This window comes from Oncorhynchus mykiss, chromosome 3 (genome assembly GCF_013265735.2).
Source record: "Oncorhynchus mykiss isolate Arlee chromosome 3, USDA_OmykA_1.1, whole genome shotgun sequence".
Classification (NCBI taxonomy): domain Eukaryota; kingdom Metazoa; phylum Chordata; class Actinopteri; order Salmoniformes; family Salmonidae; genus Oncorhynchus; species Oncorhynchus mykiss.
This window is the reverse complement of record NC_048567.1, coordinates 21,178,904-21,205,590: the sequence shown is the minus strand read 5'-3', so window position 1 is coordinate 21,205,590 and position 26,687 is coordinate 21,178,904. Positions and strand designations below refer to the sequence as shown.

Here is a 26,687-nt window from a genome sequence, read left to right as displayed (position 1 = left end):
CCTGTTTTCTCCTATCAGGTTCAGGACAGACCTGCTCCGCCTACTAAGCCACTTCCTCCTGACCCTGTCTTAAAACAAGCCCAGGTAACCTGGCCTAGGCCTGTGAGGTGATGGGTAGCTTGAAAAATGCTTGTGTGTGCGATGCAATGAGATGAAATCTCTAACTTATTTATCATTATTTATCTATAAGAATCCTCATGTTTTCTAGAACTAACATTCTGTCTTTATGTATGTGTAGTTGCAATATTATAGCAAAGCCGTGTTTGTTCCTCTACTTTTTCCAAATATCCATCATTAGATAAGAAAGAAACGGCCAGCCCCCACCAAGCCCCTGCCCCCCGACCCCAGCCCCCCTAACAACCAGGTACAGTCAGAGGTTGCCATTAATGACGAGATCTTCGTCCATATGTTGTAATAGTTGTAGTTGTTATTGTTCAGAGCTGTGGTTCCAAAATTGATTCTCAAGCAATCACCGTTTTTGTATCTGTTTAGAGGGCCATGCCATCACACTGTTTCTTTAAAATTATTCTATGAGGGGGCCTCCTGAGTGGCACAGCGTTCTAAGGCACTGCATCGCAGTGCTTGAGGCGTCACTACAGATCCGGGTTTGATCCCAGGCTGTGTTGTTAGGGGAGGGTTTAGCCAGCCAGGATCTCTTTGTCCCATTGTGCTCTTGTGGCACGCTGACTTCCGTCGCCAGTACTGTGTTTTCTCCAACAAATTTGGTGTGGCTGGCTTCCGGGTTAAGGGAGCAGTGTGTCAAGAAGCAGTGCGGCTTGGCAGGGTAGTGTTTCGGAGGACGCATGGCTCTCAACCTTCACCTCTCCCGAGTCCGTACGGGAGTTGCCGCAATGGGACAAGACTGTAACTACCAATTGGATATCACGAAAAATATATTCTATGAGGATATGACATGTCAGTCTGAATGGAAACCTGCATGTACAGGGTGACTTACAAATTGATGTTGAAAACCAACCACAGCATTACTTTGATTATTTAGCATTACTTACTGGCATGGGGGGGAGCATGTTCCTCCTAGTAAGCGCCAACAGTAGCCACAGTGTCTAATGCTTAACAGGGGTTTATTTTGGACAAGATTAACTCTCCTGTTTAGATGTGTAAATCTGCACTTAGCAAAATAACCCTCTACATGAGCGAACTCTATCCCCAGCTTAGATCTGGAAGAGTAGCCTATGTGCTGAGACACAATAATTGAACCAGTTGACAAAGACCTGTGGCTCCACACACCAGAGTTGTTAATCTCTTTATTTACATTCACTTTCGTAAATTGCGTGTCGAATCTTCTGTGATGATGCCTAAAAAACACGGTAGGCATTATTACATAACATTCAAATCTAGAGCTACATCGTTAATTAGCTGACGCTCTAAAGTCAATGTACGCTGAGTGTACAAAACATTAGGAACAACTTCCTAATTTTGAGTTGCAATCCTTTTTGCCCTCATTAACAGCCTTGAATCGTCGGGGCATGGACTCTCCAAGGTGTTGAAAGTGTTCCATAGGGATGCTGACCATTGTTGACTCCAATGCTTCCCACAGTTGTGTCAAGTTGGCTTGAGTGGGTGGTGGACCATTCTTGATACTCTCGGGAAACTGTTGAGCGTGAAAAACTCAGCAGTGTTGCAGTTATCGACCCACTCAAACCGGTGTGCCTGGCACCTACTATCATACCCTGTTCAAAGGCACTTAAATATTTTGTCTTGCCCATTCACCCTCTGAATGACACACATACAGTTCATGTCCCAAGGCTTAAAAATCCTTCTTTAACCTGTCGCCTCCCCTTCATCTACTGTACGTGGATTTAACAGGTGACATCAATAAGGGATCATAGTTTTCACCTGGATGCACCTGGTCAATCTGTCATGGAAAGAGCATGTGTTCCTAATGTTTTGTACACTCAGTGTAGATTCCCTACCACAGTTCCTCAAAAAGTGTCTTGGTCAAGTTGCTGATTTCTAACGTTTGTTCAGTGTGGGTAAATCCACATCATCTGTATGGCTTTGAGAAGCACTGGTGTCGCTCATCTTTCCCTCTTAGATTCCAATCATGGAAGTAGATGATGTCTCGTCAATAGTAACGTAATGGATTCTCTGCCATGACTTTAGAGTGCATTTGTTACCTGCATGGAACTGAGCATGATGGTGAATGAATAGAGGTAGCTGTCTCGTCTCTGTGGTTTGCTAATATAAATGATTTGTGTCTTTGACATCTCATTGCATGAGAATTCATCTGAAGTTTGTTGTTTTTATCGTACAAAAAGCAAACGTTTGAGTATTGTGACTTCTCTGGAGTCTCATTCAGAATAGCTGAATAGTCCATTTCCTTTGGTTGGTCTCTTCACCCCTCTCTCTCATTCTGTCCATCTATTCCTCCTGTTCTTCTGTTTTCCGTCCATTATTCTAGCCATCGTTGAGTCGGCCGGCTCCTCCCACCAAGCCTCTACCCCCTGACCCTGTGCTAACAGGCAGCCAGGTACCAGAGTAGCATGTAGACATGGCTGCATGTGGGTATTGGCATTGGGTCTGATTGGTTGATTTATGTGATGAGTGGGGTGGGTTGGTTAATTGATTGTGGAGGAATTGAATGGTTGATTGTGTGGTTAGTTGATGAGTCTGTCGTTGATTCGATGGATTTAATTATTTGAGACAATGAATCTAATCACGCTAATCAAGCTTTAGTTCCGAATTGTATTGTATTGCTAAATTTACAGTTGTGTGCAAATGCAGATAAAAAAGCACTTCATATTCACTCACTTGGACAGAAGTGGAAGTGGCTCTAAAAAGTTGGTTACAAAAAGAATGCACAGCTAATCTATAGCTATAGCTAATGGCAATGTTAGTAACTATTTGAAAATAAAAAAATATTTAGGTGAAATTTGCATTTTTAACTGCATTTTATTGATGTTGATACTTCATTTGCATATTAAACCATGCTTAATATATTGGTGTAGTGTAAATACACTCACTGGTACAGCACCCCGTTCACAAAAAGGGATCGCTTCTACAGACAGTGAGTCACGAGGCCGTGGCTTTCTATATAAAACAGGCATCGAGACATTCAGTTACTGTTTGATTGAAGGTTAGAATGGACAAAATAAGTGACCTAAGCAACTTTGAGCATGGAATGATAGTCGGTGCCAGGCGCACCGGATCCAGTATCTTAGAAACGGACGCCTTCCTGGGCTTTCACATGAGTGTCTAGGGTTTACTGAAAATGTTGTGACAAACAAAACATCCAGTCTGCGGCAGTCATGTGGCCAAAAAAAGCTTATTGATGAGAGAGGTCGAAGGAGAGTGGCAAGAATCGTGCAAGCTAACAGGTGGGCCACAAACAGACAAATGGCACAGTACAACAGTGGTGTGTAGAATAGCATCTCGGAATGCAAAACTCGTCAGTCCTTGTCACGGATGGGCTATTGCAGCAGACGACCACACCGGGTTCCACTCCTATCAGTTAAAAATAGCAAGAAGCGGCTCCAGTGGGCACGCGATCACCAACACTGGACAATCGAGGAGTGAAAAAACATTGCCTGGCGTGAGCTGCGCAGTCCCAGACCTTAACCCAATAGTGCATTTTCGGGATGAGATGGAACAGGCTGTTCGCAGCATAAATATACCACCGTCCAATAAGCAGCAACTGCATGATGCCATTGCGTCAGCATGGACTAACCTCCTTGTGGAACGTTTTGACCCCTTGTGGAATGCCCAGACCCTCTACTAGATGTGTGTACCTAATAAACTGGCCGGTGAGTGTAGTTTGCATCGTCCATGTACAAGCAGGCAACCTTCAACACATCGATATCAGCAAGTCGCATAAATGATTTCTAGTACTATTGTCAGAACAGTTAACTAAACCAAAAGTGAATCAATTAAATCTACTTTTGGTCTAGAGCAGGGATGGGCAACTCCAGTCCTCGGGGGCCATAGTGGTCACACTAGTTCCTCATCCCTAGCAAACACCGCTTATTTAAACTAATTGCTTTTTTAAACTGAAGATCATTAGTTGATAATTGGAGTCGTGTGTTAGCTGTGGCTGGGGCAAAAGTGACAGTAATCAGGCCCCCAAGGACTGGAGTTGGTCTAGAGCCCTCAATCTTCAATTGTCTTGTCTCTGTTACCTAAACTCTGTGTGACGAGACGGCTATAATCAACAAAAATCATCCTGTGTCACACCTGATTGTATTATATGTTTCTATTGTTTTTCTTCAGGCCCTTGTACCACCCAAAAAACCACCAGCCCCCAGGAAGTCCTTGCCTTCGGACCCCCCGTCACATCCCACCCATCCTGGGTATGCTGCATATGGTGCCCCCGTGCAACATGGAGCGAGTATAACTTCAGTTACACCTATTGGCCCTCCTGTTGCAGCCATCCCTTCCAGGTACTTCAGTGGCTGTATTGTTCGGCTAAGTTGATGAATGTATAGATGTCAGATGAATGGGCAGATAGACACATACAGTTGGCGTTGTACAGTATTGACCTTTTCTATCTTTCTATATCCCTCTCTATCTTACATAGACGTGCCCCTTTACCTCCAGTACGGACGTCACAACCCAGAAAACCTAACTCGACACCTCCGATTTAATCACCAAAGACCCTCAAAACCACTAGGATTCTCTTAAACCAGACAGCACGAATTGCACTGATTCAGCCAGGAGTTTTATTATGGAGACCCTTATAGGACGGCTCAGAACCCAGAAGTCTCCAAACGAAGGCTGCGTTTCACTCTCCCTGCCCCCCTAAACTATTTCCTGTTGCCTTCCTACTGAGAGACTGACAGGTTCCTTGGTTGGTTACCTGCCATGTTGGGACAGACTGGGACTCCGAGCAAAGCAGAGAAGGTCTGGAATGTTCAGTCAGGTTGATCCGTTGGCCATTGAGAAACTGAATGGATGTAGTTAAGTATCCATCAAAGATGTAACACTTCATGAAAACTGTGTGGCTTTTGACATTAACTGACAATTACAAAAACGGATGTCAACACAGAGGATAAACTCAATCAAGATTAAAGGCCCAGTACTGGTGGGCCTACTTTATGGCACTAGCACATTTGAATATGCTCTGTGATGCTTCAGAATAGCTTATTACTCTTCAAATTATAGGTTGAAGCCCAAGTCATCCTCCCATTCTGACTGTGGCCACCATTTTGCAGTATTTTATTTTAAGTGACTTGGTTAATGCAGGCCTCAGGAAACAAGTCCAGACCACCTCTGGCTCTCTTTCTGGAATAAAGAAGCATATCAACACTTTCATTCACCGCAATGATTCCTTTGATCTCCATCACAATGGTGTCATTGAGGGGGAGGACCTTGCATGCAACCCTCTGACTAATGAGATGAAATGAGAATAGTGTCACAGAAACTTTAGCCGTTCTCGGTTGCAGAGCTGTACAACTAACTGCACAACTGTAGATACCAGAAAATTGGAACTTGCCTACTAATTCTAATTCTAATTCAACTATTTAAAAGCCAAAGAGATGGATCTCTGGAGAAGTGAGGGGGGAAGTAGATTGAACTTTGTGAAATGCGAGGGCACTTCTCGAAGACTGACCTACGTTGTGACAGATCTACGTTGTGACAGATCGGTTGCCTTTTTTGTACCTTTCAGTTGTGCCGCACCAGTTTTGTCCGAAATGAGTTAAGTGCACTCCTAGAATGTCTTTACATATTCAGGTGAATTAAAACCAAGCCATGGGATTCACTTCTTAAACTGGGGAAATGCACAGACTGAATGTACAAAAAAACTATAGGCTCACACTTTACATTAAGTCACAGCAATGCCATGTAGTTACACCAAATATAATTTTCTGTCTTATTTCATGTAACTAGATTGGTAATTAATGTCAATTTTTTTTGTTGTCACTTATCCTTTTAGTGCAATTCAAGCATTGTTATGTTCCTTCTCTGCAGTTTGAGTAACTACATGGTATAAGGGCAACTTAATATAAAGTGTTCTGAGGGTCTGGAATAAACCACAATATAAGTATTACTACTCCTGAAGTGGTGGGCCACCTGTACAGGGGCTGTATGTCAACAGGCAACAGTATTGCTTTTGCCTGCATGTCATGAAAGTGTATTTCATTTCTAGTGAATGATTGTTGTTTTCTATGTCAAAACGTCTGTTAGTCTTCTATTTAATATTGTTTAAAGCGATGAATTCCAAGCCTTATGAGTTTTAAGTTAATAACATACACATATGAAGACCAAGTGATTGAATTTGAAAGCACTCCACGGCAACATGGCTAACTGTGTTTATACAGCAAATAGATGATGTTGTGTATCAATGATGGCTTATTTAGTCAAAGAGAACAGCTAGCAGGTATGATACTTGAAATTGGTAACTGATACTCTTCATCCTGATTTGAAATCTGCCAGTACTGGTATGCAATATACATTACAAGCATTTCAGATCATTTGACTGTTAATTATTTTGATTAATTACTAAAGGTGTCAAGGTTGATTTATGAAAACCTCTAAATGGCGCAGGCATGTGATTATGCCTTCCATCGGTCCATTTGATTTAGAATATGTAAATGTCCTTTTTTGACCTTCTACTGACAATGCTCTGTTCCAATGTTCTAAACACACTCTCCCTTTGGTTCTATTCATATGTCTTACATTTCTAATACGTCTGATTATCAGTATGAGAACACTCAGATGTAACATGAATTGTTACGAATTTTGCTCAATGCAATTATGAGATTGTCTTTTCAGGAGACTGTTCTACTTTGACCTCTGTCTGCAGTTTTCCTACTGTCTCAATTGAGACATTAACTGCTGCTGAGGGAAATAAAACAGACTGGACAAATTACTGGTTTTGTTGCCTGCTTAAATGTTCCTCTTTTGTATGAACCTTTTGGGCTGACTTACCCTTTCACACAGTGATATCACAGCACTGGGTGTGCAACTAAGTTGAAACAAGACAGGGTGCTTGGGAAGGAGGAAGGGGTTCACTGGATGATGATGATAACAGCTTGCATGCCAATTTGATCTAATACATTCTTCACATACATTGTGTGTGTGTGTGTGTGTGTGTGTGTGTGTGTGTGTGTGTGTGTGTGTGTGTGTGTGTGTGTGTGTGTGTGTGTGTGTGTGTGTGTGTGTGTGTGTGTGTGTGTGTGTGTGTGTATGCAGCCTGGATTTGCAGTTACTGGTTTCAGGGGATACAGATGTGAGAAATTATGTCATGTCGCTCTCACGTTTAACACAGAAGGAAACAGAACAAGAAGGCTTGATTCTGAGTCAGACTTCCGCTGAACATTTGCTATGAATTGTGCAGTTGGGTTAGAGTTTTGGGGAAATATGTATTTGTCTATCTCCAAGTAATGGAAGATAAGTTGGTCTATTTAGTCATTTCTTGAAATGCTTGCCTACAGTATTCTTCATCTCTGTTGTTGCTCGTGTCAACCCTTTTGGATCCATAAGTGTAGGTTTTGATGAAATGTCACGACTGCACTACGCACCATTCACCCTTGCACACAGTTGTAGAAAGTGTGTTGTTCAAAACCTATGCTTGTGTACTTAACACTAGAAAAACCGGGCCTCAAGGGACCCCACTTTGAGCCAATGAGGGGTCATTTTGACTGTAGTGTAATAAATACATTAAATGTATGCTATCGGAAAAATTTGATTTTGTGTTTATGAAGGCTTTGGGTAACGTTAGAATACGTAAATTAGTTTTTCCTCTTTAAACTGCTTAGAACACATTCTGTTCATGATATCGAAATGCTAACGTGTGAACTACTTATTTAGGAAAGGTCAAAGATGGGGGGACATTACTTTAAAAATGGCAGAGATATTTTAATTTTAAATTAATAAACAGTTAACACTAGAAGCACAGAAGCAGTCATTTTAATGCAGGAATATTTTATTTAGGTCTGCCAACCTCTGCCCAATGCACTTCCTCCCACAGAGGAGAGGTGATTGGTTGTCTTGGTCCACGTCTCTGCCTACTCCGTCCGTCCCCCGTAACCCCTCCTACTTCCCAATGACATTGACTGTAACCACAAGTGGGTCATTAGTGTAACTTTGTCAAAAAACTTGGGATTTTACATTGTGTCATAAAGAGCACATGTTAAGATGGTGCCGAAGAGGATGACATGCTCCTAACCAATTGTGCTACATGCTCCTAACCAATTGTGCTACATGCTCCTAACCAATTGACCCCCTCCGTTTTTATTTACGTCATTTACCAGAGCGACTTACAAGAGCAATTAGGGTTATGTGCATTGCTCAAGGACACCATTACCGATTGTTCACCTAGTTGGCTCGGGGATTCAAATCAGCAGCCTTTTGGTTACTGGCCCAAGGCTCTTAGCAGGTAGCCTGGCGGTTGACTTTTGTTTTTCCACGCACCACAAAACACCAGAAAATGGCCAAAAAGAGTAGAACCAGCTCACCTTTTTATGCTATGATTTGACTATTAGAACCCTCTACAGACTAAGCCCTGTCTAAGCCGGGAGAGGGGGGTCTACTGAGCTAATATATGGAATTTGTTTTAAGAAGGTCATACCAAGGATCCTTTAGATATTTGATTTTGAATTTTAAGACTCCTTGAAGTATCCCAAAAAAGAATGAACAACTTATTTGATGTATTCAGACCTTTTACTCAGCACTGAGGTCCTGAGCACATGTTTTCATTAAGGATCTCTCGAGACTCTCTGAGACTAGTCACCTTTACCTCAATCTTGACTAGTCTCCCAGTCCCTTCTGCTGAAAAACATCCCCACAGCATGATGCTGCCACCACCATGCTTCACTGTAGGGATGGTGGCAGGTTTCCTCCAGACGTGACACTTGGCATTCAGGCCAAAGAGTTCAATCTTGGTTTCATCAGTCCAATTTGTTTCTCATGGTCTGAGAGTCCTTTAGGTGCCATTTGGCAAACTCCAAGCGGGCTGGCTGTCATGTTCCTTTTTACTGAGGAGTGGCTTCCGTCGGGCCACCCTACCATAAAGGCCTGATTGGTGGAGGGCTGTAGAGATGGTTGTCCTTCTAGAAGGTTCTCCCATTTCGACAGAGGAACTCTGGAGTGCTGTCAGAGTGACCATCGGGTTTTTGGTCACCTCCTTGACGAAGGCCTTTCTCCCCCGATTGCTCAGTTTGGCTGGGAGGCCAGGACTATGAAGAGTCTTGGTGGTTCCAAACTTAAGAATGATGGAGGCTACTGTGTTCTTTGGGGCCTTCAATGCTGCAGAAATGTTTTGGTACCCTTCCACAGATCTGTGCCTCGACACAAACCTGTCTCGGAGCTCTACGGACAATTCCTTCGACCTCATGGCTTGGTTTTTGCTCTGACATGCACAGTCAACTGTGGGACCTTATGTAGACAGGTGTGTGCCTTTCCAAATCATGTCCAATCAATAGCTTTTTTACCACAGGTGTACTCTAATCAAGTTGTAGAAACATCTCAAGGATGGTCAATGGAAACAGGATGCACCGGAGTTAAATACTTAAGAACCGGAACCCCCATCAAAAGCTAGCCAGCTAATTGGCTACCAGCTAACTGGCTACTAGCCCGCCGGGGCCCGCTAGCTGTCTGGAGCACATCGGACTGTTAGCTTAAGAGGCCCATCGGACAAATTCTTTGGCTACTATACCTAGTTTGCCAATCTACCTGGTTTACCACACGGAGCCCATCCTCTGAACCGGAACCCCAACAGAAGCTAGTCAGCTCACTAGCTACTAGCTAGTAGTCAGCTAGCCACTGCTAGTGGTCATCAGCACAGCTAACTCTCGCCAGTCTACACCGCGCAATTTTTTTTTCTCCACATGGATCATCACAGCTAGCCAGCTGCTATTCGAGTGGCCACTCCAGGCTAACGTCTCTGTCCCGAAGCAAGAACCAATTAGCCTGGAGCTCACCTTGCTAGGCCCATCTGCTAGGCACATCTCCCGGCTAGCCAAAGAGGTCCATCAGCCACTCCTTGGGCTACAATACCTATTTTGCCAACTGGCCTGGACCCCCCGCCGACCCATCACTACTGGACCACCGACGTGATTCGCCCAATGGGGTTTTCTCAACTGGCTCCGCCATCGCGTCGTCCCCTGAATAGCTATCCACAGCCCGCTAGCTGTCCAGAGCATATAGGACTGTTAGCTTAAGAGGCCCATCAGACAAATTCTTTGGCCACTGTACCTATTTTGCCAATTGGCCTGGTTTACCACACGGAGCCCTGCTGATCCGTCTGCCGACCGTAATAGCACGAGGGGGTGACTACAGACTTTCTTCCATCGCAACGTCTTTCTGCTAGCTTGCTAGCCCCGGCCCGCTAGCTGCCTGAAGCCCCTCACTGGACTCCTATGATCACTCAGCTACGCATGCCTCTCCCTAACGTCAATATGCCTTGTCCATTGCTGTTTTGGTTAGTAATTATTGCCTTATTTCACTGTAGCCTCTAGCCCTGCTCAATACGCCTTATTTAACACTTTAGTTCCACCTACCACACATACATCACCTAGTTAAAATGATACTTCTAGAGACAATATCTCTTTCATCGTCACTCTATGCACAGGTTTACCCTCACTGTATTCACATCCTACCATACCTTTGTCTGTACATTGCCTTGAATCTATTCTACCATGCCCAGAAATCTGCTCCTTTTACTCTCTGTTCTGAACGTACTAGACAACCAGTTATTTTAGCCTTTAACCATACCCTTATCCTAGTCCTCCTCTCTTCCTCTGGTGATGTGGAGATTAATCCAGGCTCTGCAGTGCCTAGCTCATCATTTGTTGACTTCTGTAACCGTAAAAGCCTTGGTTTCATGCATGTTAATATTAGAAGTCTCCTTCCTAAGATTGTTTTATTCACTGCCCTAGCACACTCTGCCAATTCGGATGTCCTAGCCGTGTCTGAATCCTGGCTCAGGAAGACCACCAAAAATCCTGAAATTTCCATCCCTAACTATAACATTTTCCGACAAGATAAAACTGCAAAGGGGCGGTGTTGCAATCTACTGCAGAGAGAGCCTGCAGAGTTCTGTCTTACTATCCAGGTCTGTACCCAAACAATTCAAGCTTCTGCTTTCAAAAATCCACCTTTCCAGAAACAAGTCTCTCACCGTTGCCACTTGCTATAGACCACCCTCTGCCATATGTGAACTGATTGCCCCCCCATCTATCTTCAGAGCTTGTACTGCTAGGTGACCTAAACTGGGACATGCTTAACACACCGGCCATTCTACAATCTAAACTTGATGCCCTCAATCTCACACAAATTGTCAATGAACCCACCAGGTACAACCCCAAATCCATAAACACGGGCACCCTCATGGATATCAACCTAACCAACTTGCCAAATATACCTCTGCTGTTTTCAAACAAGATCTCAGTGATCATTGCCTGCATCCGTAATGGGTCTGCGGTCAAACGACCACCCCTCATCACTGTCAAACGCTCCCTAAAACACTATTTTGGTATATGGCCAATATGCCACAGCTAAGGGCTGTTATGTACGACGCATCGCGAAGTGCCTTACACGGAACCCAAACCAGCTGCGCGCGTGCGCCATCGTGCATACATTTATTTTGTCCCCCCACACCAAACACGATCGCGTCACGCAGGTTAAAATATCAAAACAAACTCTGAACCAATTATATTAATTTGGGGACAGGTCGAAAAGCATTAAACATTTATGGCAATTTAGCTAGTAGGTTTGCACTTGCTAGCTAATTTGTCCTATTTAGCTAGCTTGCTGTTGCATTGGACAATTGAGCTAGGGGGTACAATATCACATTACACAAAGACCTTAAGGGACATACTTATAATTCTAACAGCTTTTTGGTTAGTAGAGTACTTAATGGTCTTAAAAAAACAGTTCAATTTATTTTTGTAGGGTAAGAAAATTTGTTTTTTTTGTTTGTAAATTTACATTTGTGAATATTAAATTTGGCCAAGAGAATAATGAAATGAATTACATAAAAATGTTTCAGCTTATTCCTATTGTAGGTAAAGAATCCAAACAGCACATCTCTCCACAATAATGTAAGACATTTATGAAAGTGTTCAATTATAAATCTACTCATGTCAATGCCAAAAAAGATGCAACACTTTTTCTGGGTGGTCATTACAAAAGGAGCAATTTGAGTTGATGTTTTCCTTAAACTTATTCATATAGTGGTTGGCAGGATAATATTTATGAATAATTTTAAAGGAAACTTCCTTAATTTTGTGGCAAAATCCAAACCTTTTCCCAACAGATATTATCAATAAATCCATTCCAATAAGGCATGACATAAGCTATACAACATCCTGCTGAAACAAGGTTCATATCGCTCTGTTGTTGAATGGACCAAAAGAGAAACAAATCTTTCCCACTGATGAGTCAACAGGGTCAACAGAAGGCAGGCTCTGAGGGTCAGGTCTTGACACGTTCCTGAATAATAGAGCAACACCTGAGGGAATGGCATCTAAAACAATTGCAAAATCTTTATGTGTTACAGGGACCTTGTAAAGTGATGAGAATTCCTTATAACTGAGTAAAAGACCCTCTTCATTTACCAGTTGGCTCACCAATAGGACATTATTTCGGAACCAATATTCTAAAAACAAATAATTATTTTTATACAATATATCCCGATTATTCCATATATAATATCTGTGTGGAGAAAAATTGTGTTTATAGATTAAGGACCATGACAAGAAAACCTGCCAATGAAAAGCAGAAATTTCCACTGGAACTTTGTCAATATTATAATAGCAAAACAACATGAAGTTAAGGCCACCAAAAGTAGAGAAGACATGATGAACAAAATTCCAGATAGAAGTGGGTCTTCTTAGGAATTGTTTTATCCAATTGATCTTAAAAGTATTATTTAAAAGTATTATTTTTAAAAATCCCCAAAGCCAAGTCTCTCAAGGGAGTGGAAGAGGAACTGATGCTCTACTGTGTCAAATTCTTTATAAAAATCTAAAAATAAAATGAAGCTATCCTCGGTTATTAGGTCTGAGTAGTCAAACATGTCTAATACTAGTCTGACATTGTTAGAAATATGTCTGTTCCTCATGAAGCCAGACTGTGTTTCATCAATGATTTCATCCAGGACTTCTTTAATATTTTTGCAAGTAGTAAGGCTAATATCTTATAGTCATTATTAAGAAGACAAATTGGACGCCAGTTATCGATGAGCAGCACTTCTTTTTTAGGCTCAGTGTTATTAACCCCTGACTCATTGTAGGAGGGAGAACATTGTTTTTAATACTCTCTAAAAACACTTCAAATAGGAACTTGTTCAGAAAATAATTTGTAAAATTCTGATGTAATTCCATCAACACCTGGCGATTTATTGTTCTTTAGATGTTTGAAAGACTAATCTCTTCAACTTTGATGGGTTCATCACTGTTTAGATTCTATATCACTGATAAAGTGAACATTATTCAGTTAGTTAAAAAAAACATCTGTGGATTCCTGACAGTACGTAGAGCTATACAATTTTCTGTAAAATTGCTACAGTATTTATCGATTAATTTGTGGTCATCTGTAATAACACCATCAATGTTTAACTTATGGATAGTGTTATTTTTAGAGTGAAATTTCTCAAGTCTAAAGAAATAGGATGAATTCTGTTCTCTCTCCTCAATACATTTTTTCCTAGATCGAATAAAGGCTCCTTCTGCTTTTAATCTATATATATTATCCAGTTTATTTTGTAACTCAATTAGTACCATCTTCTCCTCCCCCGAGAGGCCAGCTGGGAACCTCTGAAAAAGGGAAGTTATCTTAATGATCACCTTGTCCTCCTCAGCTCTTCTGGTCTTAGCAAGATTACTACCATATTTTCTAAGGAGTTTGGACACCTCAAATTTAAAGAGCTCCCAGTTCTTGCAATAAGATTTTTCTTCACAAGCCCTTTCCCAAAAGTGTGAGAGCAGATCTTTAACCTCAAATGTAATTATTTTATTATTTAATAATGAGCTATTTAGCTTCCAGTAGGATTTTTATGTATTTATTTTACCTTATTTAACCAGGTAGGCAAGTTGAGAACAAGTTCTCATTTACAATTGCGACCTGGCCAAGATAAAGCAAAGCAGTTCGACAGATACAACGACACAGAGTTACACATGGAGTAAAACAAACATACAGTCAATAATACAGTATAAACAAGTCTATATACAATGTGAGCAAATGAGGTGAGAAGGGAGGTAAAGGCAAAAAAGGCCATGGTGGCAAGGTAAATACAATATAGCAAGTAAAACACTGGAATGGTAGTTTTGCAATGGAAGAATGTGCAAAGTAGAAATAAAAATAATGGGGTGCAAAGGAGCAAAATAAATAAATACATTAAATACAGTTGGGAAAGAGGTAGTTGTTTGAGCTAAATTATAGGTGGGCTATGTACAGGTGCAGTAATCTGTGAGCTGCTCTGACAGTTGGTGCTTAAAGCTAGTGAGAGAGATAAGTGTTTCCAGTTTCAAAGATTTTTGTAGTTCGTTCCAGTCATTGGCAGCAGAGAACTGGAAAGAGAGGCGGCCAAAGAAATAATTGGTTTTGGGGGTAACTAGAGAGATATACCTGCTGGAGCGTGTGCTACAGGTGGGAGATGCTATGGTGACCAGCGAGCTGAGATAAGGGGGGACTTTACCTAGCAGGGTCTTGTAGATGACATGGAGCCAGTGGGTTTGGCGACGAGTATGAAGATTGCACTGTAATAGACTGCATCCAATTTGTTGAGTAGGGTATTGGAGGCTATTTTGTAAATGACATCGCCAAAGTCGAGGATTGGTAGGATGGTCAGTTTTACAAGGGTATGTTTGGCAGCATGAGTGAACGATGCTTTGTTGCGAAATAGGAAGCCAATTCTAGATTTAACTTTGGATTGGAGAGGTTTGATATGGGTCTGGAAGGAGAGTTTACAGTCTAACCAGACACCTAAGTATTTGTAGTTGTCCACGTATTCTAAGTCAGAGCCGTCCAGAGTAGTGATGTTGGACAGGCGGGTAGGTGCAGGTAGCGATCGGTTGAAGAGCATGCATTTAGTTTTACTTGTATTTAAGAGCAATTGGAGGCCACAGAAGGAGAGTTGTATGGCATTGAAGCTTGCCTGGAGGGTTGTTAACACAGTGTCCAAAGAAGGGCCGGAAGTATACAGAATGGTGTCGTCTGCGTAGAGGTGGATCAGAGACTCACCAGCAGCAAGAGCGACCTCATTGATGTATACAGAGAAGAGAGTCGGTCCAAGAATTGAACCCTGTGGCACCCCCATAGAGACTGCCAGAGGTCCGGACAACAGACCCTCCGATTTGACACACTGAACTCTATCAGAGAAGTAGTTGGTGAACCAGGCGAGGCAATCATTTGAGAAACCAAGGCTGTTGAGTCTGCCGATGAGGATGTGGTGATTGACAGAGTCGAAAGCCTTGGCCAGATCAATGAATACGGCTGCACAGTAATGTTTCTTATCGATGGCGGTTAAGATATCGTTTAGGACCTTGAGCGTGGCTGAGGTGCACCCATGACCAGCTCTGAAACCAGATTGCATAGCAGAGAAGGTATGGTGAGATTCAAAATGGTCGGTAATCTGTTTGTTGACTTGGCTTTCGAAGACCTTAGAAAGGCATGGTAGGATAGATATAGGTCTGTAGCAGTTTGGGTCAAGAGTGTCCCCCCCTTTGAAGAGGGGGATGACCGCAGCTGCTTTCCAATCTTTGGGAATCTCAGACGACACGAAAGAGAGGTTGAACAGGCTAGTAATAGGGGTGGCAACAATTTCGGCAGATAATTTTAGAAAGAAAGGGTCCAGATTGTCTAGCCCGGCTGATTTGTAGGGGTCCAGATTTTGCAGCACTTTCAGAACATCAGCTGAATGGATTTGGGAGAAGGAGAAATGGGGAAGGCTTGGGCGAGTTGCTGTTGGGGGTGCAGTGCTGTTGACAGGGGTAGGAGTAGCCAGGTGGAAAGCATGGCCAGCAGTAGAAAAATGCTTATTGAAATTTTCAATTATGGTGGATTTATCAGTGGTGACAGTGTTTCCTATCTTCAGTGCAGTGGGCAGCTGGGAGGAGGTGTTCTTATTCTCCATGGACTTTAGTGTCCCAGAACTTTTTTGAGTTAGTGTTGCAAGAAGCAAATTTCTGCTTGAAAAAGCTAGCCTTGGCTTTTCTAACTGCCTGTGTATAATGGTTTCTAGCTTCCCTGAACAGCTGCATATCACGGGGGCTGTTCGATGCCAATGCAGAACGCCATAGGATGTTTTTGTGTTGGTTAAGGGCAGTCAGGTCTGGGGAGAACAAAGGGCTATATCTGTTCCTGGTTCTAAATTTCTTGAATGGGGCATGTTTATTTAAGATGGTTAGGAAGACATTTTAAAAAAATATCCAGGCATCCTCTACTGACGGGATGAGGTCAATATCCTTCCAGGATACCCCTACCAGGTCGATTAGAAAGGCCTGCTCGCTGAAGTGTTTCAGGGAGCGTTTTACAGTGATGAGAGGAGGTCGTTTGACCGCTGACCCATTACGGATGCAGGCAATGATCGCTGAGATCTTGGTTGAAGACAGCAGAGGTGTATTTAGAGGGGAAGTTGGTTAGGATGATATCTATGAGGGTGCCCATGTTTAAGGCTTTGGGGAGGTACCTGGTAGGTTCATTGATAATTTGTGTGAGATTGAGGGCAACAAGTTTATATTGTAGGATGGCTGGGGTGTTAAGCATGTTCCAGTTTAGGTCGCCTAGCAGCACGAGCTCTGAAGATATATGGGGGGGCAATCAGTTCACATATGGTGTCCAGAGCACAGCTGGGGGCAGAGGGTGGTCTATAGCAGGCGGCAACAGTGAGAGACTTGTTTTTAGAGAGGTGGATTTTTAAAAGTAGAAGTTCAAATTGTTTGGGTACAGACCTGGATAGTAGGACAGAACTCTGCAGGCTATCTTTGCAGTAGATTGCAACACCGCCCCCTTTGGCAGTTCTATCTTGTCTGAAAATGTTGTAGTTTGGAATTAAAATGTCTGAATTTTTGGTGGTCTTCCTAAGCCAGGATTCAGACACAGCTAGAACATCCGGGTTGGCAGAGTGTGCTAAAGCAGTGAATAGAACAAACTTAGGGAGGAGGCTTCTAATGTTAACATGCATGAAACCAAGGCTATTACGGTTACAGAAGTCGTCAAAAGAGAGCGCCTGGGGAATAGGAGTGGAGCTAGGCACTGGAGTAAACCTAGGTATTGAGTGATGAAGAGATAGATATTGTCTCTAGAAACATCATTGAAACCAGGAGATGTCATTGCATGTGTGGGTGGTGGAACTAATAGGTTGGATAAGGTATAGTGAGCAGGACTAGAGGCTCTACAGTGAAATAATCCAATAAACACTAACCAGAACAGTAATGGACAAGACATATTGACATTAAGGAGAGGCATGCTTAGTCGAGTGATCAAAAGGGTCCAGTGAGTGGAGAGGTTGGTTGAGGGTCACGGCGATTTAGACAGCTAGCCAGGCCATCGGTAGCAAGCTAGCATAGGATGGAGGTATGTTGTTAGCCACCTCTTGCGTTCGGTCAGTAGATTAGTGGGGTTCCGTGTGGTAGAGGGGATTAATCCTCTACCAAGGTTAGTATCAGGGGTACATATTTTGTGTTACGAATCCCTTTTGGCCCGACAGTCTAGGGGGGATGGTAGTGAGACCCGTAACATAACTCATGTAGATTATAATTGTGACAAAGTGTGAACGAAATAACCACGACAACCGAAATAATACCGTCAAACTCAGGGTTTATTTATAAACACACGGTAATGGGGGGAGCAGGAAAAGGGGCTGAGCTGGACCCAAGGAAAGAAACAAATATGCAAAAACACCCCTAAGCTAGACTAGCCTACTTTAACAACAGCTAACTAACAAAAAAATACAGTGGGTGGTCCGCCCAGTTCTAACTAGTGTTTTTAACAAAGTTCACCTACGGGTAGTGTATGCCCATGGGCGACTTGTCTTGGTTTCCCCCTTTTCCCACCAGCAACAAACAAACACCATAACCAAAACAATACTCACAGGAGATGAAAGTGATTTGGAGGTGCTCAAACAAAAGAAGAGGTTAATTAATACACAGAGAGCGAGTCAAACACAGAGCTCTACCAACATGGCATTAACAAAGAGATTGAGCTACTGAAATCTATAAAGACCAGCGATCTACCCACATGGCATTAACAAAGAGATTGAGCTACCGAAATCTATGAAGAATATAGATCTACCAACATGGCATTACAAAGATTGAGCTACCGAAATCTATGAAGAATATAGATCTACCAACATGGCATTACAAAGATTGAGCTACCGAAATCTATGAAGAACAGAGATCTACCCACATGGCATTACAAAGATTGAGCTCCTGAGCAAACAAATGATGGGGTTTTTAAACCATGGGGAAGGAACTGTGATAGGGTAGGAAACAGGAGGAGGTGTGTCTTCTGATTGATGGGTTGATTGTTGACTGATTGGGGAGTGATGATGTTCACCTGTGAGGGGAGACGGAGAGAAAAGAAACACACACAGGATACACACACAGGATACACACACAGGATCCTTGTATCCGTAACATTTTGATATCAATGTAAATGGCCCTATGGTCTGTGAGGGGAGTAGTACAAATATTTGTAGTAACACACTCACTATCAATACATCTGGATATAAGCCAAAAATCTATTCTGGATTGTCTGGAACCTGTTTTGTTACTCCAAGTGAATGATCTGTCGGCCGGAAACCTCTCTCTCCATATTTCAGTAAGATCAACATTTTCCATAAAAAATATTGAACCCAAATTCTGATTGTTTGGCCTATCAGGGGGCCATCTATCAGTTGAATTATCTATAGTAATGTTAAAGTCCCCTCCTATCAATAATAATGAATTAGGAAATGTAGATAACCAATGAAGTACAGTGCCTTGCGAAAGTATTCGGCCCCCTTGAACTTTGCGACCTTTTGCCACATTTCAGGCTTCAAACATAAAGATATAAAACTGTATTTTTTTGTGAAGAATCAACAACAAGTGGGACACAATCATGAAGTGGAACGACATTTATTGGATATTTCAAACTTTTTTAACAAATCAAAAACTGAAAAATTGGGCGTGCAAAATTATTCAGCCCCCTTAAGTTAATACTTTGTAGCGCCACCTTTTGCTGCGATTACAGCTGTAAGTCGCTTGGGGTATGTCTCTATCAGTTTTGCACATCGAGAGACTGAATTTTTTTCCCATTCCTCCTTGCAAAACAGCTCGATCTCAGTGAGGTTGGATGGAGAGCATTTGTGAACAGCAGTTTTCAGTTCTTTCCACAGATTCTCGATTGGATTCAGGTCTGGACTTTGACTTGGCCATTCTAACACCTGGATATGTTTATTTTTGAACCATTCCATTGTAGATTTTGCTTTATGTTTTGGATCATTGTCTTGTTGGAAAACAAATCTCCATCCCAGCAGACTCCATCAGGTTTTCTTCCAGAATGGTCCTGTATTTGGCTCCATCCATCTTCCCATCAATTTTAACCATCTTCCCTGTCCCTGCTGAAGAAAAGCAGGCCCAAACCATGATGCTGCCACCACCAAGTTTGACAGTGGGGATGGTGTGTTCAGCTGTGTTGCTTTTACGCCAAACATAACGTTTTGCATTGTTGCCAAAAAGTTCAATTTTGGTTTCATCTGACCAGAGCACCTTCTTCCACATGTTTGGTGTGTCTCCCAGGTGGCTTGTGGCAAACTTTAAACGACACTTTTTATGGATATCTTTAAGAAATGGCTTTCTTCTTGCCACTCTTCCATAAAGGCCAGATTTGTGCAATATACGACTGATTGTTGTCCTATGGACAGAGTCTCCCACCTCAGCTGTAGATCTCTGCAGTTCATCCAGAGTGATCATGGGCCTCTTGGCTGCATCTCTGATCAGTCTTCTCCTTGTATGAGCTAAAAGTTTAGAGGGACGGCCAAGTCTTGGTAGATTTGCAGTGGTCTGATACTCCTTCCATTTCAATATTATCGCTTGCACAGTGCTCCTTGGGATGTTTAAAGCTTGGGAATTTTTTTTGTATCCAAATCCGGATACAAAAAAATTTAACTTCTTCACAACAGTATCTCGGACCTGCCTGGTGTGTTCCTTGTTCTTCATGATGCTCTCTGCGCTTTTAACGGACCTCTGAGACTATCACAGTGCAGGTGCATTTATACGGAGACTTGATTACACACAGGTGTATTGTATTTATCATCATTAGTCATTTAGGTCAACATTGGATCATTCAGAGATCCTCACTGAACTTCTGGAGAGAGTTTGCTGCACTGAAAGTAAAGGGGCTGAATAATTTTGCACGCCCAATTTTTCAGTTTTTGAATTGTTAAAAAAGTTTGAAATATCCAATAAATGTTGTTCCACTTCATGATTGTGTCCCACTTGTTGTTGATTCTTCACAAAAAAATACAGTTTTATATCTTTATGTTTGAAGCCTGAAATGTGGCAAAAGGTCGCAAAGTTCAAGGGGGCCGAATACTTTCGCAAGGCACTGTATATGTTTCTCTATAGATTCAAGCAACTCATTCTCATGTTTGGTGTTGTACCCGTAGACGTTTACAGTAATGAGCGTGATGTCATTGTAACTGATCACAAGACAAATAAAGTGACCAAAAGGGTCGCATTCCGAGTGCAGAATATTTCCACCAAAGGTATTTTTCATTGTAGTGACACCAGCGGAGCGTTCAGATCCATGGGAGAGCCACATATCGTTGCCCCACTGTGACCTCCAGAAGTTGGCATCAGCTGAAATTGAGTGAGACTCATGAAAAAAGCAAAAATCTGTTCGAAATTGTTTAGCAAATAAAAATTAGGCCTTGCGCACATTGTTTCGTAATCCCCTAGCATTAAGAGAAACTATAGACAAAGACAAAACAACAAAGATTATATAAAAGTATAAACTGTAGTAGGATGAGTCAAAGACGTAAGAGCAGTGAACGTAAACAATAAGGAACCCGAGATCTGCACCATTTAAGTGAATTTAAAGTGAAAATAGCTTATTCCATAAACTTAGAGCTAGACGTTATCTGGCTTTTAAATTCAAATCAACTAAAAAGTATGTTCAAGACCAAACCAAGGGTTCTTGTAGTAAGAGAGACTAAAAACCCTGTTTAGTGTAATCAGGAACTATTCTGAGAAATAAAATACAAAATAATAATTTAAATAAAAGGGTACCTACTATTTTAAGTGCATATGAAAACTGATCATAAAATGTTTTAATAAAAAATGTTTTATATAATCATGTTCCTAAGACTTGTTTCACTTGGAAATAAACATTAATAACCAAATAGAACAATAACTGTGTAAAGTCAGAGCAGACATGTATGCCCTTTAAAACAGTATCTTAGTTACTGTATACATAAAAAATAAATACAGCTTTCAGTCTTCTTCGTAAGTTTGTAAACAAAAATGGTCTTCTTGTCATACAAGAACAAACTAATAAATTGAAGTACCTGAGCACTCTGAAAAATAGTCAGCTGATGCTTGTTAGGTAAACAATGTAAGGAAAATGAGAATACCATGGCTGAAACCATCAACCTGTTCCTTTTGGTGAGATTTTAGGGAGGAATATGGATTTCGAACCGTTGATGAAGCCTCGTCCTCCGACAAAGTAAGCAGCATTTCCCTCATTTCGTGCTTTCTTGATCGTTGGCCACTACTTGTTCCTTCTTTCTTTGTCCTCCGGGCTGAGAAGCTTGGCGAAACGCATACCATGGCTCTGGAGGAAGGCGTTCTTCCTAGCAGCTTTCCAGACAGCATCCCTGTAGAATCTGACAGTGAAGAGGATGAGAATATCCCTTGGTCTTGAGTCGTTTTGCTGTTCCTTGTTGCCGAGACGATGCCCAACATCAATGGTATCACCAACTTCGTTCTTCTCTGCAGGCATAACTTCTTGGCAGATGCGGATAGCCTCTCCTCGCACATCTTCAGGAGAGGTACTTTGCCCATCTTCTGCTGCTCTGGATATCCAGGAAGCTCTGGCAGGTAAAGCTGTATTGCCCACATTCTGTGCAGTAGGAAGGTCAGCAGTTGGAACATATGGTTCCTTACACTTTTCCATGCAAATACACTGGTAATGGCAATATACTTTTAATGTAATTAATAATCTAATGCAGCTTTTATATTTAATACAAACAGCAACACATTTCTCGTTGTGAAATGTTATAATAGAATTATTCCATTCTCAGTCCGGGGTGTATTCTCAGAACTAATTTGGAGTACCTCTTCTATCTAATTGGTTTGGTGCTGCAGGATTATAAGGCTGCCCTTGCAGAACTGGTGACAGGTGATCCTGATGTCCAAGGGGAGGATGATGAGGGCTTTGTTGAGCTTGTGGAATTTCAGGACCTGACAGTTCCAGTGCTGGAGACAGCCCTGCCTCTTGTTGGCACCTTTCATCCTACTCCCACCCCCTCTATCAGCATCCAGTCCACAGCTGCATCAGTCAGTCCCCTGTCCTCCACTCCTGTATGGGCTACTCCACCCCCTGGGCCTCTATCCTCCACACCTGTGCTCGTCAGTTCCCTGTCCTACGTTCCTGTTCGGGCTAACGTTAGTCCTTAGTCCATGGACCATAAATGTTATTTTTAAAGTGTGAATTGGCTTTGGCTGTCAGCTTTAATTTGAAGGTATTTTCATCCATATTACAGCACTTTTTATTACAACACATTTTCTACATAGTCCCCCCATTTAAGAGGAACCAAAAGTATTGGGATAAATTCACTTATGTGTATTTAAGTAGTCAAAAGTTTAGTATTTGGTCCCATATTCCTAGCACGCAATGATTACATCAAGCTTGTGACTCTACAAATATTTGCTCTTTGTTTTGGTTGTGTTTCAGATTATTTTGTGCCTAATAGAAATTACTGACAAATAATGTATTGTGTCATTTTGGAGTCACTTATTGTAAATAAGAATAGAATGTTTCTAATCACTTCTATATTAATGTGGATGCTACCATGATTACAGATAGTCCTGATGAAATGTGAATAACGATGAATGAGAAAGACACACAAATGTCATACCCCCAAGACATGCTGTATGATAAAGGCTATGTTGAGAGGTAGCTTGCAAGCAAGCACTTCATTGTACTGTTTACACCCCGCTGTATTCTGTATATATGGTGAATAAAATTTGATTTGACAGTAATGATGCTTGGCATTTCAGCAGACATAGTTCTAAAAGAGAGTACACCAGGGCTATATCTCTGGATAAATTTGGCCAGGAGGGCTGTACTGCTCTGAGTTGGCAACCCAGCAACAAGGCACATTTGTTGGGGCAATATGAGATGCAATTCAGCCTTTAGAGGAAGCAGACCTTCAAGTAGGTTGTTGAAAATGCTCTGTGGTATGCTGGGTATTTGGTGGCATTGATGAAGAGTGATGCAAAAAAACATGCTGCCAATCAGATGACTTTGTAGGAGTCCCACCATCCAGCATCCATTTCACACCTCTAACAGCATCAGTCCTCCGCTCCTGTACGGACTACTCCACCACCAGCTGGTTCTCTGTCCGTGGCCTTGGCACCTGTGCCCTGCTGGGCCTCTGTTTATGAACGCCACGCCTGTGCCCGGCTGGGCCTCTGTTCATGATCTCCACACCTGTGCCTGGCTGGGCTTCTGTCCGTGCCCTCGACACCTGTGCCTTGCTGTGCCTCAGGGCACGACACCTGTGCCTTGCTGTGCCTCAGTTCATGATCTCTACACCTGTGCCCGGCTAGGCCTCTGTCCGTGCTCGACACCTATGCCCGGCTGACACTTAGTTAGCCCCATCCTCTGCTCCTTACGAGCTGGGCATTCTGATGGAGCCAGCGATCAGTTGCTCTCCATTTTCAGTTAATTATAATTGTAATTATTTGTGTTCAGTTGTTTGCCCCTCTGTGGTGTCAAGTATTCTACCCTTAATTCACCCAAGGGCACAAAAGCTGAATTCTCTAATTACATTTTGATCAATTAATGTCAGTCTTTGAATGCTCCATTGTATAAACTATTTAATTGTCCTGCTTGTGTGCCTTGTGCACTGATTTCAAACAATTAAGAGTATATTTGTCGTTTTCACGTTTTCCTCCAATTCTGTGTCTTCAAATACTTCCTTGATTTACAATCAAAACAATTTCGCCAACATTACATTTTCGATGTGAACTTGATATAGCGTTTATAAATTAAGCCATGTATCTTATTTGAGATAAACAAGCTTTAACTCCTGTGGTGTTTAGGCTTAACACATTTCGGCTACCCTTCAATAAATTCGAATCCTGAAGAGGGTGAGCGGTTTGACAAAAAGAGACAGGTTTTCATAATAAAAAGTTATGGATGATGATGACAGATTTACAGGCTGAGAGGAACGAGGATTGTCGTATGAATCCCGATACTTTTCAACTCAGACTCTCAGTCACCGTAAGAAAAATAAATCATTAAAAACGATTCAAGGCTAAATACAGCAGCAGTGTTTGGATTCGATACATCGGCGAGTATGTTCATTTGGTAGAAAATGCACCCCGAATTCGATACACTTTATTCCTGGTGTCGCAACCTCGATTGATAAACTATATCCTCCATACCCTGCGTCTCGTCAGACGTCATGAAACGTTATCTGAAGTGTCGACTAAATTTGAGGGGAGAGGGTGTGTCTGTTTAAGCAAGCGTTCCCAGAAATATCGCGGTCTCTTGAGTTTATAAACTGCGATATTGGTGCTTTCAAGCCAACTGGGAACTCGGAAAAAAATAGGTCAAATCATGACGTCAGTGATCTTCAAGTCGGAAAGTTGCAGCTCAAGAAAGATGCTCCAGCTTCCGACTTTGAATTCCGAGTTGATTGACAGTTCAAACGTTTTTTTTCCCAGAAGTCCCAGTTGTCATGAACGGACTGAAGTCGGATATTTCCGAGCTTCCAATTGTTTTGAACGCGGCATATGATATGAAAGAGTAGACGCAACAGGGCTCTGTAAACGTTGTAAAAGGATCCTAGATTATAGCCTAGTACTTCCGTGTTTGTACATTAGCTGTTCCCGAACCTGGAAAAAGTGGGCAAGTGGTAAATTGTCCAATTTGAATTGTTACAAATGTTGGCTAAATTAATGTTGATTAGGCGATTTGTGTTAACAGCTGGAGGACTAATAACTGTAATAATGTGCCAGCTTCCATAGTTTTACATTCAATTTCCATTGAATTACAAAACACAGATTTCCAAGTGCAACTCAAATGTGTCTTGAAAAAACAATCATATATTGTAATCATTGAGTGTTGTCAATATTGTATTGATTTATTTAACCTGTCAATGACGTTAGTCTCATTGTGATCAAATCCCGTTTGCGAGACCTAAGAAACGCCCATTCTGTGTTAGTTACCGCTGTTTTTGGTCATTTGAGGTACACCTACATTTTACTCTTCAAACCTCAATTTTGTTCTTCAAAAGGCTAGTGTTGAAATGTTATTTCTATACCAAGGACAACCTAGAGAAGACTTAGGTTATCTTTAATGTCATAACTAACAATGATAAAATGTCTGCAGCTGTATTAAAGTATCAAGCTTTCAGCGTGTAGTTTTCTTTGCAGGTGTTTGTTGAAGTCAACCACCCACATAAGGATCATCAACCATGTCCACCTCTATCACCACTGCAAATGGAATTGTGGTAGTGTCACAAGTTTTCCACTTGGCGGAGAATGACAAGGCTTCAGTGCCACTTCTGAATGTCACTCCCCAGATCCAGAGTGCGCCCCCTGCTGTGCCACTGCCTACCACTAAAGTGTCAGAGATGACAAGGGTGTTCCTGCAGCTTCAGCCACAATCTCTTGGGGTGAGAACAGAATATTACTGTCCTTTGTCTTTAGTGCTCAGGCCATCCATTTGCCATTAGATTCAATCATTGGCTGTACTATTGTAAATATCTATATTTAACATCCTTTGAGGGCAATTTGATTTAGAAGAGAACTTCTAGGCTAAACTGTGAACCACTATTAGTTACCATTTCCACTATTGTTACTCAATGTTCCCCGAATTACTGTTGTCTCAGATTGTGCAGATCGTCCTTGGATTGGTGTGCATGGTGGTGAACCTGTCTGCTCTTCTCACCCCTATCATGTATGACCAGTTCCCACTCTTCATGGGAGTTGCTGTAAGTTCTTGGTCCCAAGGGGGAAAGTAATATTCAACACACTTAATGCTACATGGACACATGCAATTTTAGAGATGTTTCCTCAGAGTAGATCTGCTGTCATCTATCTTACAGTAGTACTATTGTAACCTAGAAAAGTAGGTGAACAAGAAGGATAACTGACTTCAGATCAGCACTCATGCTGCGCATCCCACACCCACAGGAGACGGCAGAACTTGTGTTAATCTATAAAGTGTAGACCTCTACAGTAGGTGACATTGGATGTGGCAGTTGATTGGTCAGCATCACCTTAGCTTCATATGTCAATGGTCTAAAGTGTCTTTCTTTCCTGTTGCTCACACTTTCCAGTTTGTCCTCTCTGGATCTCTCACTGTGGCTGCCCGGAAAGGAACACGTTTGAGTCTGGTAAGTCATTCACTGTGACTGCGCACTTCAAGTTTGCTTTATTAGATTTATAAGTTGAGATGTATATCAGAAATTAAATCTTTGCTATTAGGAAGTAAAACAGGATATATTTTCCTAGACAAACTCACAAACCCAAATCTAACCAATTGGAACAGTTAATAGATTTCCTATGTCC

The 26,687-nt window shown here is 42.0% G+C and overlaps 1 protein-coding gene across 3 annotated transcripts in view; it reads left to right on the top strand.

Moving 5' to 3' along the window:
* Positions 1-6,826, top strand: part of LOC110513176 (disintegrin and metalloproteinase domain-containing protein 15) — a 31,302-nt gene extending 24,476 nt beyond the window's left edge. Inside the window, exons 21-24 of one of the 3 annotated variants that reach the window (XM_021593155.2) lie at positions 19-84; positions 2,423-2,491; positions 4,228-4,397; positions 4,535-6,826. In XM_021593155.2, the coding sequence (XP_021448830.2) occupies positions 19-84; positions 2,423-2,491; positions 4,228-4,397; positions 4,535-4,601 (372 nt within the window). In that variant the 3' untranslated portion in view covers positions 4,602-6,826. The remainder of the gene's footprint in view (positions 1-18; positions 85-2,422; positions 2,492-4,227; positions 4,398-4,534) is intronic. The other 2 variants (XM_021593156.2, XM_021593159.2) reach the window with 2 other exon arrangements.
* Positions 6,827-26,687: the final 19,861 nt, after the last annotated feature.